The sequence below is a fragment of the Primulina eburnea genome, chromosome 5, assembly GCF_022965805.1.
Source record: "Primulina eburnea isolate SZY01 chromosome 5, ASM2296580v1, whole genome shotgun sequence".
NCBI lineage: Eukaryota > Viridiplantae > Streptophyta > Magnoliopsida > Lamiales > Gesneriaceae > Primulina > Primulina eburnea.
Window position 1 is genome coordinate 34,161,298 of NC_133105.1, and position 10,638 is coordinate 34,171,935.

At 41.2% G+C, this 10,638-nt stretch overlaps 1 protein-coding gene and 1 non-coding gene across 2 annotated transcripts; one reads left to right on the forward strand and one right to left on the reverse strand.

Annotated features, from left to right (window-relative positions):
• Window positions 1-4,533: 4,533 nt before the first annotated feature.
• Window positions 4,534-4,640, reverse strand: LOC140833232 (small nucleolar RNA R71). Its single transcript, XR_012118364.1, has one exon. It is a non-coding gene; the product is annotated as a small nucleolar RNA R71 (small nucleolar RNA).
• Window positions 4,641-4,770: 130 nt separating this feature from the next.
• Window positions 4,771-9,196, forward strand: LOC140831498 (uncharacterized). The gene is made up of 5 exons (XM_073195254.1): window positions 4,771-6,118; window positions 6,230-6,525; window positions 6,649-6,690; window positions 7,824-8,264; window positions 8,669-9,196. The coding sequence occupies exons 1-5, from the start codon at window positions 4,771-4,773 to the stop codon at window positions 9,194-9,196; spliced, it is 2,655 nt and encodes an 884-aa protein (XP_073051355.1).
• Window positions 9,197-10,638: the final 1,442 nt, after the last annotated feature.

The following is a 10,638-nucleotide window of genomic DNA, read 5'->3' on the forward strand; positions in this document are numbered from 1 at the left end:
CGAAATTAGCTACCATCCGGAAAAGGCTAATGTTGTCGCAGACGCTTTGAGCAGAAAAGTTGCCGTGATAGCTCAGTTATCAGCACAGAGACCTCTTCAGTCTGAGATTCAGAAGTTTGGTCTAGAGATTTATCGTGAGGGCAGAGCTCCTAGGCTGTCTAATCTGACATTCAAATCTGATTTGCTAGACCGTATCCGGGCAGGACAGTCTTCAGATGAGCAGCTTCAGAAATGGAGACTGAGAGACGAAGCCAAGGGCAGTGTTCTCTACATAATGGCAGATGGAATTGTGAGATACAGAGGCAGAATGTGGGTGCCAAGTGTTGGTTCGATCAGACAGGATATTTTGACAAAGGCACACGCATCTCCGTATTCTATCCATCCAGGAGGTACCAAGATGTATAAGGACATACAGATTCTGTATTGGTGGCCTGGGATGAAGAGAGACATCCGCAAGTTTGTGTCTGAATGTCTCACTTGTCAGCAGGTGAAGGCAGAACATCAGATGCCAGCGGGATTGGTTAAGCCACTCTCCATCCCAGAGTGGAAATGGGAGAACATCACGATGGACTTCGTCATTGGATTGCCTAGATCAGTCAGGGACTTTAATGCCATTTGGGTTATAGTGGACTGACTCACCAAGTCAGCGCATTTTCTACCAGTGAAGACGACCTTCTCCATGACGCAGTATGCGGAGCTTTATATCCGAGAGATAGTCTGTCTACATGGATTCCCAGTTTGAATTGTGTCTGACAGGGACCCGAGGTTTACATCGTCCTTTTGGAAGAATTTACATGCAGCCATGGGGACAAAGTTGCTTTTCAGTACAGCTTTTCACCCGCAGACAGATGGGCAGTCTGAGCGAGTGATTCAGACTTTAGAGGATTTGCTGAGAGCCTGCATGATTGATTTTCAAGGAGGGTGATCACGTATTCGTCAAGATAGCACCTATGAAGGGTGTTATGAGATTTGGGAAGAGAGGCAAGCTGAGTCTGAGGTTTATTGGACCATTCGAGATTTTGAAAAGAGTTGGAACATTAGCTTATCGTGTTGCCCTTCCGCCGAATCAAGCCGAGGTACACAATGTGTTCCATGTCTCGATGCTGAGGAAATATTTGGCTAACCCTTCGCACATTCTGAGTTATGAGCCGTTGCAGCTGGCTCCAGACCTGTCTTATGAGGAGAAACCAGTCTAAATCCTAGACAGACAAGAGCGTATGCTCCGGAACAAAGTGACTAAGCTAGTCAAAGTCCGGTGGCTAAACCAATCAGTGGAGGAAGCCACTTGGGAAGCCGAAGAAGATATGAGACTTCGCTACCCGGAGTTATTCGGTAAGATTTAATTTCGAGGACGAAATCTTTATAAGTGGGGGAGGAACTGTAGTGCCCAAATTCAGTACACGTATAACCCATGCATTTATTTAATTAGTAAATCATTTAATTAATTTTAAAATGAGTTTTAAGCCGTGCATGATTTAATTGAATGCATTATTTTAAATTATTTATAGTTTATGTGATGCACGTTAAAATGTCTTTCGAGTGTATGTTTTAGGCGATTATCCGAGGCGGGATTGAGGAAAAGAGACCGGTGACGATTTTGGCAAATTTAAAATGTGGTAATTTTATTTTAAGGTTGAAGATGAGGCATTTTAAATGATTTATTAAGTTTTAGCATTTTAAAGCCTAAATTATTCGTTTGGAAATTTTAGAGTTTAAAACTTTTAAAATTAGTATTTTATGTGTTTTATTTTAATTAAGGAATTTTTAGTGAAGTTAGTCATTTATGTATTTTAAATATTTTTAGTGGGTGAGCATTTTACTAGCATTCAAAATAGCATTTTTTAGTAGCCATCTAATTAGTACTATTAATTGGTTGCTAATTATACAATTAAGCAATTAAATTCCTAAATTTCTACCCAAACACACGCACACACCCACTAACACACACACACATTCACGATATCACACACTCACATTTTCATTCCATTTCATTTTCACCATTTTAAAATAAAGTTTAGGGTTCTAGGAACCTTCAGCAGCCGCCCCATCCCCTTCACCATCTCAGCCACTTTTCGTGAATTTTATTACAAGATCTTAGCGCCACGTTCGTCCCGGATCGAGCCTCGCACCATCTCTGCTTCGGTATCGTCGTCACGGTATTTTTAAATATCAAAAGGCACGTATATTCTGTTCTTGATGCATCGAGCAGGTCATATTATGCGTGCGTTGTTATTTATGCGTAAAACCATGTGTATGTTGTGTAGAAATTTGAGCAATCATGTTTAAATCACCTTTGGAGCCCTTTTTAGATCTAAAAATCATGTGTTTACTGTCCTGGTCAAAACTGCGAACTTTTGGTCGAGATTTTGAGAAACTTTCGACTAAAATATTGTAGAACTTTTCGATGCCTTCGATTTGATATAAAGTTCGAGATTTTTGGATGAAAATTGTGTGAGTTATGACGCTTTTCGTGGGACTGCTCAAACTGCGACTTTTACGAAAATTGTGTTCTTGAAGTTTCTATGTTGCAGGCTTTGTTGGGGATCGACGGGTGATAAGTGCATTTTATGCACTTAAATTATCTTTATAATTCATACAGATTGTTAGTCTTTTTGGGCAGAATTATGCGTTCCGTGTTGTTTTTGGTGTGAGTGCAGGAACTTAGGTACGACTACGACGTGAGCATGAAAATGCATTAAAATGGTGCTTATGAGAAGAAGGGTGAGAAAAACAGGAGTCGAGGGCAAGGCAACCGCGCACATGCGCAACATATTTCTGCGCACATGCGCGATACTGGCAGAAAGATTGGCACATATGCGCCCCCAAAGCCGCGCACATGCGCGGCCCGTACAGTGAGACTCGCGCATATGCGCTAGTAAGATCGCGCATATGCGCGAGAAATGCCCCAAGAAGAGAAATACCAAGAGCAGCGCGCATATGCGCCGCTCATGGCGCGCATATACGCGCGACGCGAGTTCCAGATTTAAATAGGTTTCGGCGTTGGATTTTGAGGGGGTCCGAAATATTTAGAAGCAGCCGCCATCAGAGAGTGCGAAGGAAACACGAGTGCCAACGACGGAACGCGAAGAACGGAGACCGGAGACGCTAAATCCGGACACGGAGACGCACCTTTATCTCCCTTCAACACGTTTCTAATTCGGTTATTTGTTTTTACGTTTTAATGATCATAAACAGGTTTCATTGTGATCTTGATTTGAGCATGAACTAATTTTATTTTCTAGAGATTGTTGTAGTCGTGGTTGAACCTATGTTAATGACGATTTGAATTTTCATTGAATTATTTCATCGTGTTTATTTGTGATTTCTTGTTTTAATGCTCTTGAATTACTGGCCATAATTTGATTGATCACATAATTGAAATCTAACACTCGACAGAGGGGATTGAAATTAGGACAGAAGAAATCACATCGTTAGATATTTATAACGTGCAAAAGCCGTATAACTCTGACGAATCCATAAAAGAACCTTGTTTACATTTATTACGTGTTACGAGATTTTGAATAGACATATTAAAATCAGTAATAGGTAGTACATTTTTATTTATCACTCGACAGAGGGAATAGAAAATATTGTGAGTTCTTGGTTAATACACATGGTGCAATTTAATTAAATGTTAGTCAATGTTAATTTAGCATAGGGGAGACTCGACGAAATCATATCTAGATTTATTTCCTCAGTGAATTTTCTGCTGCGTGCTAGAATTACAGGAATTGTTATTTTATTCGAATTGATTTTAAACCAACTATTTGATTTGTTTAAATAAAGTTGAGCTATGTCAATTGTGGTAATTAATATACAGTTTTAAATATTTACTCTTCGTGGGATCGATATCTGTACTCTAACAAGTACTAAAACTTGACACCGTATACTTGCGGTAGTGAAAACTCGCAACAAGTTTTTGGCGCCGTTGTCGGGGAGTAAACTATTTAATTGCATATTGATATCATTACTAATTAGTCTTTACTTTAATTTAGACTTTATTTTATTTTATTTTATTTGTTTTGTTAATCTATAATCTTTTTGTTTTGCAGTGCATGCGAAGATTTCAAAATCCCGACTTGCTGATTTTTGATCCGGAAATCGAAAAAACTGCCAAGAGATTAAAGCAATGGCTGAAAACAGAGATAATCAGAATGAGCTCCCAGAGAGGTGCCAATCCGGGAACATTTCCGCCCAGTCATAAACGCTCACTACTCTGGAATAGCTCGTGGAACTATTGCTGCTAATAATTTCGAGCTAAAGCCCGCACGCATCAACATGGTTCAACAGAACCAATTTGGAGCAGCAACCACCGCAAATCCCCATCTTCACCTCAGAACTTTTCTGGAGATCACGGATACGGTAAAAATTAATGGTGTTTCTGACGAAATTATTCGATTGCGCCTGTTTCCGTTTTCTCTCAGGGATCATGCTAGGAGCTGGCTCCAATCTCTACCGCTGGGAAGTGTTACTACTTGGGCAGATTTGGTTACGAAGTTTTTGTCAAAGTACTTCCCTCCTGCTAAATCTGCTCAGCTGAAAATAGATATCACCAACTTCAGGCAGAGAGAATTTGAGGTATTATATGAGGCGTGGGAGCGATACAAAGAATTACTCAGGAAGTGCCCGAATCATGGTTATGCAGATTGGGTGCAGATTGAGTTATTTTACAATGGTTTAGATGGGCCAACCAGAGGGAATGTGGATGCAGCCGCCGAAGGTACTATTTTTTCTAAAACACCTGATGAGGCCTATGATTTGCTTGAATAGATGACCATCAACAGTTATCAGTGGCCGAGTGAAAGATCTGGATCAAGGAAACCTGCTGGAGTGTATGCTGTAGACCCGATCACATCACTTACTGCACAGGTTTTGGCATTGACCGCACAGATTGCAGCGATGAACAAGCCAGGCCAAGCTACGTCTGTTGTAGCATTGGTGACTGCTGAGGAAGAGCCAGTTGTGGAGGAAGCTCAGTACATCAACAATCGCGGCTTTGGAGGTTATCGAGGTAATCCTCCCCCTAATACTTATCATCCAGGTTTGAGGAATCACGAGAATTTCTCCTATGCAAACAACAAGAACGTGTTGAATCCCCCACCGGGGTTCAATACACAAAAAGGGGAAGGAAAGCCATCTTTTGAAGATCTAGTTGGAACATTTGTGACTGAGTCTGGGAAGAGGATGGCGAGAACTGAGTCTCGTCTTGATAACATGGAGACACACATGGGTAATATGGGTGCCACAATGAAATCCTTGGAAACACAGATTGGGCAACTAGCCAAGGCTTTAAAAGATCAGAATCGAGGACAGTTTCCCAGCAATACCGAGGTGAATCCTAGGGAACAGTGCAAAGCTGTCACACTGAGGAGTGGCAAAGAAATTGGGATTCCAGAGCCTACTGAAGAAAGTGTAGAGGTTACAGTTGAGGAAGATGAAGGAAAGAGCGAAAGTGTTGGAGAAGAGAAAGTAGAGGAACCTGAAAAATTACTTAAACCACGACCCTTACCAAAGGTGAATCTTCCATACCCACAGAGGTTCAAGAAGAAAGGACTAGATGATCAGTTTGCGAAGTTCCTGGAAATTTTCAAGAAAATACACATCAACATCCCATTTGCCGATGCATTGGAGCAAATTCCCAATTATGCTAAGTTCATCAAGGATGTGATGTCCAAGAAGAGGAAACTTCAAGAATTTGAGACCGTAAAGCTGACCGAAGAGTGTAGTGCAATACTCCAAAGGAAATTACCACAAAAACTCAAAGATCCAAGGAGTTTTACTATTCCTTGTGTTATTGGTGATTCTAGAGTAAATAGAGCTTTATGTGATTTGGGTGCTAGTATAAATTTAATGCCTTTTTCTATTTACAGGACATTGGAGCTTGGCGAGGTAAAAGCTAGCACTATTACTTTGCAGCTGGCGGACAGATCACTTACCTATCCACGAGGGATAGTAGAGGATGTGTTGGTAAAAGTAGAAAAATTTATATTTCCTGCTGATTTTGTCATTTTAGATATGGAGGAAGACCAGGAGACGCCACTTATCTTTGGAAGGCCATTCCTAGCTACTGGAAAAGCCTTGATTGATGTGCACAAGGGCGAGCTCACATTGAGAGTAGGTGGAGATGAAGTCGTGTTCAACATCTAAAACACCATCAAAGGACCAAATGAGGTAAGTACTTGTAATAGCATTGATATAATTGATTCATGTGTATCTCATGTTGGTGCAGGTAGTATGAAAAAGGACTCTTTAGAGAGATGCTTGTGGGAGTCAGCTTCCACAGTGGATGAAGAGGACTGGGATGTGCGAGAGGATTTACTTGCCCTTAATACGCTACCTAAAGAAAAGAATAATGCCCAACTTGAAGAGTTACTTGAGGATGCAAGTAAAGAGGTACCAAAAGCATCCCCTATATTGAAAGATTTACCGAGTCACTTGTGCTATGCTTTCCTAAACGAGGGTTCTTCACATCCGTTAATTATATCTTCTGCTCTTACTAGTGATGAGAAAGATAGGTTGTTGAGGGTGTTGAGAGAATTTAAATCTGCTTTGGGATGGACAATTGCTGATATAAAGGGGATTAGCCCTACTATTTGTATGCATAAAATATTGATGCATGAGTCCTATACCCCCAATGTTGATCATCAGAGGAGGCTTAATCCAGCCATGAAAGAAGTTGTGAAGGTTGAGGTATTAAAATTGTTAAATGCTGGTGTTATTTATGCTATATCTGATAGTTCATGGGTGTCACCAGTACAGGTAGTGCCTAAGAAAGGGGGAATAACTGTAGTAAGAAATGAGAATAACGAATTGATTTCAACTCGTCCAGTGACTGGTTGGAGAGTGTGTATAGACTACAGGAAATTGAATGATGCGACTAGGAAAAATCACTTCCCCATTCCCTTTATTGACCAGATGCTTGATAGAGTAGGTGGTTATCATTATTATTGCTTTCTAGATGGTTATTCAGGTTACAATCAGATTGTTATAGCATCGGAGGATCAAGAGAAGACTACCTTCACTTGTCCCTACGGTACATTTTCTTTCAGGAGAATGCCATTTGGTCTTTGCAATGCACCTGCTACTTTTCATAGGTGTATGATGGCCATATTTTCTGACATGGTCGAGGAAATAATGGAAGTTTTTATGGATGATATTTCTGTGTTTGGTTCATATTTTGATCATGGTTTGCAGAATCTAGCGCTTGTTTTCTCGAGATGTCAAGCAAAGAATCTAGTGCTGAATTGGGAAAAATGTCACTTCATGGTCTCAGAAGGTATTGTGCTTGGGCATAAAATTTCGGCTAGAGGGATAGAAGTAGACAGAGCCAAAGTTGTGGCAATCGAAAAGCTCCACCGCCAAAAAATGTGAAAGGAATCAGAAGCTTCTTGGGACATGCCGGGTTCTATCGTCGTTATATTAAAGATTTCTCTAAAATTACTAGACCTTTATGTAATTTGTTAGAAAAGGATTCAACATTTATTTTTGACGATGATTGTTTGCAGGCGTTTAACAGGATCAAGGCAACACTGATTTCTGCACCCATCATGATAGTGCCTCATTGGAAGGAGCCCTTTGAGCTCCTGTGCGATGCTAGCGACTATGCTGTGGGAGCAGCATTGGGACAAAGGCGAGACAAGATGTTTAAAGCCATCTACTATGCAAGTCGTACACTCGATGCAGCCCAACAGAATTACACAACTACTGAGAAGGAGATGCTAGCAGTGGTGTTTGCATTCGACAAATTCAGAACATATCTCATTGGCACAAAGGTAACTGTTTTCACTGACCATGCAGCTCTTCGTTACTTGTTTGCCAAAAAGGATGCAAAGCCCAGGTTGATACAATGGATCCTCCTAATTCAAGAATTTGACTTTGAAGTCAAAGACAAGAAAGGTTGTGAGAACCAGGTGGCAGATCACTTGTCATACCTAGAGTTGGAAGAAAGAACTGAAGGTGGAGTGATTAATGAGTCGTTCCCAGACGAACAACTCTTCAAGGTAAATGTTACACATCCTTGGTTCGCAGATATAACTAATTTTCTTGCTGCAGGAGAATTACCACCAGATTTAACTTACCATCAAAAGAAGAAATTTCTTCATGATGCCAAGTTTTATCTGTGGGACGATCCTTTCTTGTTCAAGAGATGCGCTGATCAGATAATCAGACGATGTGTAGCAGAGGAAGAAGCGGGTATGAATCTAGAGCAGTGTCATTCCTCACCCTACGGTGGAAACTTTGGAGCATCTAGAACAGCAGCTAAGGTATTACAGTCAGGTTTCTATTGGCCTAATTTATTTAAAGACAGTTATACTTTAGTCAAGTCATGTGATAAATGCCAAAGAGTTGGCAATATTTCTAGACGACATGAATTACCACTAACAAATATTTTGGAGGTGTAAATTTTTGATGTCTGGGGTATTGATTTTATGGGTCCATTCCCATCCTCTTTTGGTCAATCTTATATTTTACTTGCTATTTATTATGTGTCAAAATGGGTGGAAGCAATCGCCACCAGTACTAATGATGCTCGAGTTGTTGTTAAGTTTGTCCACAGGAACATCTTCACAAGATTCGGAACGCCTAGAGCCATTATCAGTGATGAAGGTACGCATTTCTGCAACAAAAATTTTAACTCACTATTGGCCAAATATGATGTGAAGCACAGGGTGACACTGGCATACCACCCGCAAGCCTATGGGCAAGCAGAGATATCCAACCGGGAGATCAAACAAATATTAGAAAAGACACTGAAGACAAACCAGAAGGATTGGCGATCAAGCTAGATGATGCATTATGGGCATACAGGACTGCATATAAGACACCTATCGGGATGTCGCCTTATAGGTTGGTCTTTGGGAAAGCTTGTCATTTACCTTTGGAACTGGAGCACAAGGCATTTTGGGCTGTCAAAAAATTAAATTTTGATAAGGGAGCATCGGGCGAACAACAACAGCTGCAGCTGAATGAGATGGAGGAGTTTAGGAATGACGCATACGAAAATGCCAAGATATACAAGGAAAAGACCAAGAGATGGCATGACAAGCAGATTCTTCGACGACTTTTCAAACCGGGGCAACATGTGTTATTATTCAATTCCCGACTGAGGCTGTTTCCTGGTAAGTTAAAATCACGATGGTCTGGACCATTCACAGTGGAAACAGTGTACCCACATGGGGCAATTGAGCTAAAATGAAAAAATGGTGAGACATTCAAGGTCAATGGTCAGAGGGTCAAGCATTACTTTGGAAATGAAGTGCGACACATGGACAACATCCCACTGCGAGAACCAAAGTAGACCGAATAAAGTCAGGCTGATGACGTTAAACCAAGTGCTATGTGGGAAGCAACCCACATTTATTTATTTTTGCATTCATTTTATTTATTTTATTTCAATTCTATAGTTTATTAATTTTCTCAAGTATTAATTTGCATGTTGCTATTTTTTTGCAGGTATTTGAAAAAAAAATGCAAAGGATAGTGTGCCACGCGCACATGCGCGACAAATTTTCGAGCACAGGCGCAACGTTGGCCGAGAGCTCAGCGCATATGCGCCATTCCGAGCGCGCACATGCGCGATAGTGGCAGAAAGGTCAGCGCATATGCACCACTTAGAGCGCGGACATGCGCGAATTTTCCAGAAAGGTCAGCGCATATGCTCCAATCCTGGCGCGCATATGCGCCACCTCCCAGCATGCCGAGACAGTAGTGGTGGCGCATATGCGCCATTTTACATCGCGCATATGCGAGCAATTCAGTATAAAAAAAAAGGGATCGCGATGCTTCTTCAGATTTTACTCACAGGCCCTTCCTTTTTCCTTCGACTCTCACGCCGCCGCCTCCTTGCACACCGCCGCTCCTCCTTCGAAAACCGCCATCGCCACCAATCGCCTCCGTGGAATTTCAGCACACTCCTAATTCCGGTCATCTTTTGTACAAGTAAGGGACTTCTCCAGATTTTGTTAAAATTTGTTGATTTGTTAGAAATTGGTTCAAGTTGTTAGAAATTGGTTCAAGAAACTTGGGGGAACTCTTGATATCGTGAATTGGTGTGTCGAATTGGTATAAATCTTTTGCGACTGGGTTGTACGTGCATTGTTTATTGGATTATTGGTGTAGTGCAATTATAGTGTTCAAATTTGGGGGTTTAATTAGCTTCGATTTTGGTCTCTCTGTTGGTTGGGTTTGATTGTGTGGTTGCGATATTTGAGTATTGATTGATGGCACAAAAAAAGAAGTCAAAGAAGGGTGTTTCTTCCTCTTCGAGCTTTGATTCGCACCGATTTTGGAATGAAGAAGCACAACAGGTGTATGAGAGCTCGATGACTCGGTCGATTATCCCAGAGAGGGGATTTAATTTATCAACATTACGTGGTTTTATTAAGCGTGAACTGCAAAGAAGAAAGTGGGTTGAATTTGCTCAACCGCCTCTAGACGCTGTGATTTCTATCGTGCGAGAATTCTATGCCAATCTGCGAATACGGCATGATGAGTCAAAGGTACTGGTGCGTGGAAAACTGGTATTGTTTGATTCTCAGACGATAAATACGATATATCAGATGCCAAGCCTCGAAGAAGACGAGTACAGTGCACTCTTAGACGATGGGGTTGACTATTCAGAGGTCATTCGGACTGTGT

What these genes read in the sequence shown, in the direction of transcription:
- LOC140831498 (XM_073195254.1), top strand. Translation starts at nt 4,771, where the DNA reads ATGACCATCAACAGTTATCAGTGGCCGAGTGAAAGATCTGGATCAAGG. An exon ending in AGAAAGATAGGTTGTTGAGG is followed by an intron (nt 6,526 to 6,648) that starts GTGTTGAGAGAA and finishes GTTGATCATCAG; the next exon opens with AGGAGGCTTAATCCAGCCAT. An exon ending in CATCTAGAACAGCAGCTAAG is followed by an intron (nt 8,265 to 8,668) that starts GTATTACAGTCA and finishes TGTGAAGCACAG; the next exon opens with GGTGACACTGGCATACCACC.